This window comes from Melitaea cinxia, chromosome 4 (genome assembly GCF_905220565.1).
Source record: "Melitaea cinxia chromosome 4, ilMelCinx1.1, whole genome shotgun sequence".
NCBI lineage: Eukaryota > Metazoa > Arthropoda > Insecta > Lepidoptera > Nymphalidae > Melitaea > Melitaea cinxia.
Genome location: NC_059397.1, coordinates 9,878,906 through 9,886,195, shown reverse-complemented (window position 1 = coordinate 9,886,195; position 7,290 = coordinate 9,878,906). Strand labels below are relative to the sequence as shown.

The 7,290-nt window shown below is 33.3% G+C and overlaps 1 protein-coding gene across 1 annotated transcript; it reads left to right on the top strand.

Annotated features, from left to right (window-relative positions):
* The first annotated feature begins 552 nt into the window (after window positions 1–552).
* LOC123670147 lies at window positions 553–6,864 on the top strand. The gene is made up of 9 exons (XM_045603656.1): window positions 553–908; window positions 1,149–1,220; window positions 1,324–1,574; window positions 1,651–1,799; window positions 1,968–2,157; window positions 2,236–2,406; window positions 4,067–4,249; window positions 4,659–4,754; window positions 5,172–6,864. The coding sequence occupies exons 1-9, from the start codon at window positions 824–826 to the stop codon at window positions 6,603–6,605; spliced, it is 2,631 nt and encodes an 876-aa protein (XP_045459612.1). The 5' UTR covers window positions 553–823; the 3' UTR covers window positions 6,606–6,864.
* The last annotated feature ends 426 nt before the right edge of the window (window positions 6,865–7,290 follow it).

Sequence of the window (7,290 nt, the reverse complement as noted above, 5' to 3'; positions counted from 1 at the left end):
GTCTTTTGATTATCAAAATAATATCAAAATGCGTTAATTACGACATTAAAATGGTCACAGAACGGAATCAACTTACCCTGACTCCACGTAGTCTTGTTTGTCCTACCCTTAGAGTGTTCTTTAAAAGCCGAAGGCACGGAGGGAGGGCAGTCCTCGCCCGTTGTAACAAAATTACGTTACGCTAGGGCAAAGTAGGCTAACCACCAAAAAGCTTATAAGCTTCTTGGGCTGCACCGTCCGAAGCACCGGAGACGTCACAGGACGACACGAACTGTCAAATTTTAAGATTAAGTCTATGAGATTTCATTTTCTATTTTTTCAAGAATGGTGCGTTGCCTTGTATTGCGAATGGTATGGGGTTATGGGGGTCACCCTTCAACCCCTTTCACCACCTCTCGTCCTTAAATTCGTGCCAAGCGATTCTAAATTTCAAGCAAATTGTTCTATAGACCTGACTATGAATTCTGATCTGACGATCAGACGATGAGATCATCAGGCATCACCGCAGTCCGTATCAGGTCAGATCTACTATTGTTTTATTTAATGTGCTGCCACACTTGTGACATTGTCGTATTTGTATACGTGTAAGCGTGTAACGTAGCTGAAATTATAAATTTGTTATCTGTGCTGTTATTTTGTAGTAAAAAAAAAACTCAAAATGCCAAAATGGCTGAATTAAAGTTTGCATTGTAATATTTTTAGAATTTGCTTACTAAACAGAAGAAAAAATAAAAAATACTTATCTGTTAAAATAGGTGAAATACTAATTATGATAGTTTCAGTTTATATCTTACATTAATAACCCGTACCCTTTGTCTTAATAATGAGTGACAATACCAACGAGTCGACCGAAGTGTCTGAGAAGCCGGTTCAAGAAAACGATGATGTTAAATTCCCGCCCTTCCCTGGTATGTTATAATACGCTTGCCGTAATGGACTTTATTTTTAACAGATATCATTAATAAATATTTTTATATTTAGGTAATTGTAAACCTAAAATGGTACAGCTTAATTTAATAAAAATAAAAAAAAGTATCAAAACAATAATAGCTTCAGATGAAGATGAATATAATTTTATCTTCATCAGTTAATTAATTAGAATCGCTCTATTAGGCGAATATCATAATAATTTCGCTTTTTTTTATAAGATCCAACTGATGAAGACTTTGAAGATGACATACCAGAGGAGGAGCGAATTTACTATAAAAATAAATTCAAAGGTGAGCTATTCTTTTTTTCGTTATCGTTTATGACAACAGTAGTGTTAGTAAATAATCGCTATTGTTGTAAACATAATTATTTAATGAAAATTATATATTTTAGACTTGAATACAATAACAAGTGCAAGATTACACTGTTCTGCTTGTGATCGACATTTGGGATGCTCAGCACGCAACGAAAGTCGAATGCGTCCACATCCTATGCTTCGCACCCTAGTGTGTAATTCTTGTCACACATTTTACAATAGTGGAGAGTTTGAAAAAGGTGATGATGGTTCAGAACTGTATTGTCGCTGGTGTGGACAGGGAGGGCAAGTCTATTGCTGTTCAGACTGTCCACACGTTTTTTGTGCAGTAAGTACAATTTAATAATGTTTTCTTCAGCTTTCAAGACAGTGCTTTTTCTTAATTTGATAAAATTTCATTTCAGAAATGTATAAGAAGAAATTTAGGTAATCCTAAAATAAAAGAAATAGAAGAATTGGATGATTGGAAATGTTTTAAATGTAATAATAAATGTTTATGGGATCTTCGTGCCATTTGTTGGGCTGCTATTCGTTACTGCGACTTAAAAAACAAGTTAGTTTTACTTTGTATTTAAACATTGGCCTCATGTATATGTTAATTAATTATTAATAAAGAAATTTATATAAGTGATTTTTCTATTTAAAATATAGTTTTCTTTTAGAATAGGAAGTATAAATTTTTATATGTCTATTCTAAAAGTTAATGTTTTTCTTTATACAGAATTACATATGAAACTCAGGATTTGGTTTTAAAGGAAGCATATCAAAAAAACTGTGCTCAAGATCATTCTGAATGTTGTAAGAATAAAACGAGAAAAAAAGAATCAAAAAAGAAGGAAGCAGAATCTACTCCAACAACAAGAAAATCAATTACTACTTCTTTGATTTCTAAAATACCACCAACTATACAAGTAATCACTTTATATTTCATTAAAATAAAATAAGATTCTACTTTAAATAATAATTGATTTTAATAATTGATTTTAAAGGTAAAGAAATTTGCTTCAATAAATATGGAAGAAGCTCTGAGTATAAAATCAGAAAAGAAACCACAAAAACGCCCATTAAGTCCTAAACCAAAAACTATATTGATCAAGAACCCTATTGCAATATCATCCAAGATGGTTAGTCAGATGGGACCGATGCCTAAAAAGATAAGAGTAAGTTTTTAAACATTTTTAATTAGAGGTGTTCAAAATATTAGATAGTGGATAAAATAACCTAATATTTATAAATAATCATATAACCTATTATTTTACTTTACCTGGCAAGTGTTATTTATGTTAAAAGAATATTTTTATTATTTAACAACTCAAATGTACATAGAGCCAAATTGTAGTCTATTGTAATGGAATAATAACAAAATTCCTTTCAAGAGAGAGACAAATTTCTTAGCATTCCATGGATTCTCCGTGTGGGTGCCGGCTCCGTCATGTGGCAGAGGGAGAAACTCAGAGTAGTTTCCAGGACTTGCGACCTAGGTGTAGGCTTAAGGAGGCCCCCTTTGAGATGCGCATCAATGCTCACCCTCACTGCTCGAGTTGCCTGCCTTGTCTAGCCAAATTTGGTAGGATTGCATTAGTGCAGCCTTTAACACTCGTTCTAAAATAGAACTTACTGCAGTTCTCGACAGGCCAAGGTCTTTCAGAAGATTATAGAGAGATTTTGCTGGTATACCTCTTGCTCTTACTTCTACCGCATATCAGTTACCCACATAGCCATTTTTGTTAAGTTCATTTGTAATATTTATTAAAAAAAATTGTGAGGTCTTTAGGACTATTAGTTTCCCAGGGTACAGTGAGCTCTACTAGTATCATATGTTTAATGTGTCTAGAAAAGAGGAATACGTCACATCTGGATGACGAAATACCAACATCCTCTGGGATTCTATAGTGTTTGTCATACTTATCCATTAAAATAGTCCAATCAGGTGCAGTACCTATGATTGAGAAAGGCTTGTTTTTAGAATTTTCGGTTGAGCCATCCTTTATAAAGTTAATTTGTCGTTTGTGGTCAAGAATATCTCACCTTGCCGTATAATATCTTAGCCCCATGTCAAATTGTGTCCTCACTTCAGCCTATCGTAGCCACTGTTAGACATAGGCCTCCACAAGTTTGCGCCAAAAAATGGCGTGAACTCATATGTGTTGCCCATAGTCACTACGCTGGGCAGGCGGGTTGGCGACCGCAGGGCTGGCTTTGTCGCACCGAAGACGCTGCTGCCTGTCTTCGGCCTGTGTGTTTCAAAGCCAGCAGTTGGATGGTTATCCCGCCATTTGTCGGCTTTAGAAGTTCCAAGATGGTTTCCTTAAAATGTAAATTGTATCCTATTGTATCTGAATATGAACTATTTTCCTTTCAATGTACAAAACTAATATTTAAGAATATTTTTGTTCATATTATACTACACGCTAGTTTAGCTTTCGTTTCGTTAAATAATCAGTATGGACAATGCGTTTGTTCTTGTATGATGTACGTTATTTTCGTGAGTTTGCTATTTTTTACGATTGTGAGGTTGCGTATTGAGAAACAGTAAATGTAATTTAGTTGTTTAGTGAGTTTGGTTATAAAGAGCCGCTAGTATCTGTATGCTTAGATCTTCAAGATCTTCGTTTTCTTTTGGAAATAGAGTGATTCCAGAGGAAGATTTATATGTATAATACGTGCATAATATAGGAACACTGATAGTTTTTGCAACCGTGCGAAGCCGGGTCGTGTCTCTAGTTATTAGTATATAGCCATTGCGAACACCTCTATTTTTAATATACTTTTCATCTCAGAGCACTTCAGTTGTATACATTATTACAATTTATTTTATAGATACAAAACTCTACAGTGTTAAATCCAGTTCGATTTAACAATGATAAAAATATATCAAAGACGTACAATAACTGTTCAAGAATACGACCTAAGGCGCCAGTGCCTATCATGTACAATGGTTACAACAATGCACCCACATTCGTCAGTGACAATATTAATTTATCAATTGAAAGTCTAACACAGGTATTAATTATTTTTAATTTATTATCAAATTAGATTATAGACTTGAAATGACATGCTTAATAATATTCAGTGGTGCTTTACAGCACCTATAGTATACAATATTTTACTGTACCTGTATGTTTTGTCTTTAGTTTTATTGTTTTATTAATTTATAAATCATTCCAATTTTTTAAATATCAATGTAATCATTACTCCAATCGCGTGTCAAAGCTGACAAATACACTTTTTATTATTGAATGTTTTTATTTTCATGTGTAAATAGATTTACCAAATTAATGCTTTATCCAATTCAAAATAAATGATTTAAGGAATTTATTTCTTAAATTAAATAAGCATAAATAATAATAGAATTAAGTACCTATTTTCCAATTTTTTTTTACTAGTTACAACTTAAAGTATATTTTTGAAGGGTTTGGACATGTCGGCTGTTGCAGCGATTGCAGGCAGTTCTAACGATGATGATGTTGTTTGCACACCAGATTTCCCTCTCGAACCATTATGCGAGGTAGCTAAAACATTTTCTCTACTGTTGTGAATTTTTTTTTTATAATTTACACATATTATATACTTCTGTACCCCGCGATAACACCATCATTCACTCCCATAAGTAAACTGGTAGAGATTTCTTTTAGAGATAAGTTCGCCCTTGCCAACTGCCATTGTACTAATATTTTTGTACGTGTTTTTTAAGTGCAATAAAGAATATTATATATTATTTAGAAGTCACCAAAAAGCTTAAACAGCACCAGTGTTGCAAAACTGTCATTTATTTATGTCTTTGTATAATAGTTGACTACATATACTGCTATTGCTTTTCCGAATTTTTGCTAAAACAATAAAATTAATGTTTATTGTAACTGACTAGTCAAAATAAAATTACTATTAATTTAACTAATTTATCATATTTATTTCAATATTCTAGGTAACAGAAGACAATGGTGACGATGATGTTCAATGCATGACACCCAGTCCGGTCATTCCACCAAAGGTAGCTCCTCCGCCGCTAATAGTACGTAATAATAATTCGCTACCAGACTTAAGTCCAGAAAACATCGTGCAGATGACGGAAAACGATGTCACAGTCAATATGACTACAGGTGGCCTAAAGTTCCGAGTGGATCCGCAAACATTGTCATCTAACAAAATGTATCGCCTTCCTGATGGGCGCATATTTGCAATAAATGCAAATCCTAGTATGCCAGGAGGATATTCGGCTACGATTGTCGCTTTAACGGACAATAACTCGACAAAAGTCACGTCTAAGGGTACTACATTTGCTGCAAAACTAAGTGCAGTGTCTGCACAAACTGCAACACCCCCTCCATTAAAATATGCTAGTCGCAATCAAACGAGTCGCTGTCCAAATAAACGCTCTACTCCTAAATCTGTTAAAGTCAACCGTGGAACTGATACATCTAGAATTTGTGACTTAAATGTTCCTGTGGAATGGTATCGCTACAATTTGATAGATGCTATTGATGCTTTAGAGTATTCTTTGTCTAGATTACATCAATTGAAAATAAATGCCACCACCATGCACTTACGAACTCGTTCCTTGAATGAAATGAGAAACTTACATCGGTCGTTGGAGCAATCGCTGAATACGTCGATGACAAGATTTAAGGAAATACGTGATAATTTGAATAAAGAGTTTAAACAATATATTACGAAAAAAACTAGCAGCAACATCAGCGATGACGACGACGTCGAAATATTACATGAGGATGAAAATGACGATCCAATTTTCATTGATGAAAATTCACTCGAATCTAACGCACACGATAACCAGGAGGTTGACTTAACGGCTGTAGGAAGCAGTGACTTTAACGACAGTAATGAAAGATCGTCAGATAAAAATGAAGTATCAAGAAATGAACCTGATAATTTGAACCCTGATGATAGTACCTTCTTGAAAATTAATGAGATTGTAGCAGCTCACAATTTAGACAGTAAACAAAATGATATTCGAGAATATGAAAATGTAAATGATAGTGTTTGCAATACGTTGGAAAAAAAACTGGGTGTTAAGAAATTTAGTGAAAGTCAGCAAAAAGAACCAAAAGAAAATGGAAATGATCAGAAATGTGACAAAGAATCTTTGAACAATATTGTTTGTGAGACAGACAAGAACTCCAGTAACACTGATAACATTAAAAAAATAGATGAGGATATCTTAAGTGAAAATGTACCTTCTTTGGTAAATGACAGAAAGGGTCAAGACTCTGAAATGAGTGAGGAAATGATAGAAAATTTATTAAAAGACGATAATACAGGCAATGATAACGAAACTCAAAACACTCATTCATTGGATATTAAAGATAAAGTATGTGATGATCTAACTTCTGAAAAAGATTAAATACATTATAGAAATAAGTTAAATGCACATGAGGTAACTCCTATAGTTTATAAGCTAATTGTGGGGATAATTAAGAATATTAATACATTTAATATTAATAAAAATCATAAAAGTACTATTTCATTGTCTATCTTTTAAGTAAATAATTAAGTAGAAAAAATTGGGAGTTTTGTTACTGTAAATGCTTTTGTAGGTACTTCTATAACTTCAATTGTCTTTTTATAATTATAGTTGAGAATTATAACAATAGTTGAGAAGAGATTTTTTTTTTAATTTTTACAAATATTTGTTTTCTGTCTAATTTTTTGTTCTTGTAGGTCTCTCTAACTGTTTGATCGTAACACTTATTAGGGGAAATTATCTGTCATACAGTAATGTTCAGTGGAGTACCATTGCTGGTTGCCTCAATAAAGCTCCACTAACTGTTCTACATGGTGAAGGGACCGTTTTTTAGCTATGAGACATTGGGAGATTTTTTTTCTTGTACAATTCAGTTTAACTGAATTCATACTAATATTAAACAAATAACAAGATGTGCTAAAATAAATTATAGACATAAAAAGCTTGTACACATTTTTCTACCTGATTTAAGGCAATAAAGGGGGGTGATAGATGTGCGAGTAAGTTGACGACCTTTTTCGCTGGTGTGTCACTACGCGTACTTTAAAACCGCCGCTTTTTTAAA

What these genes read in the sequence shown, in the direction of transcription:
- LOC123670147 (XM_045603656.1), top strand. Translation starts at nt 824, where the DNA reads ATGAGTGACAATACCAACGAGTCGACCGAAGTGTCTGAGAAGCCGGTT. An exon ending in CTATAAAAATAAATTCAAAG is followed by an intron (nt 1,221 to 1,323) that starts GTGAGCTATTCT and finishes TATATATTTTAG; the next exon opens with ACTTGAATACAATAACAAGT. An exon ending in CAATTGAAAGTCTAACACAG is followed by an intron (nt 4,250 to 4,658) that starts GTATTAATTATT and finishes ATATTTTTGAAG; the next exon opens with GGTTTGGACATGTCGGCTGT.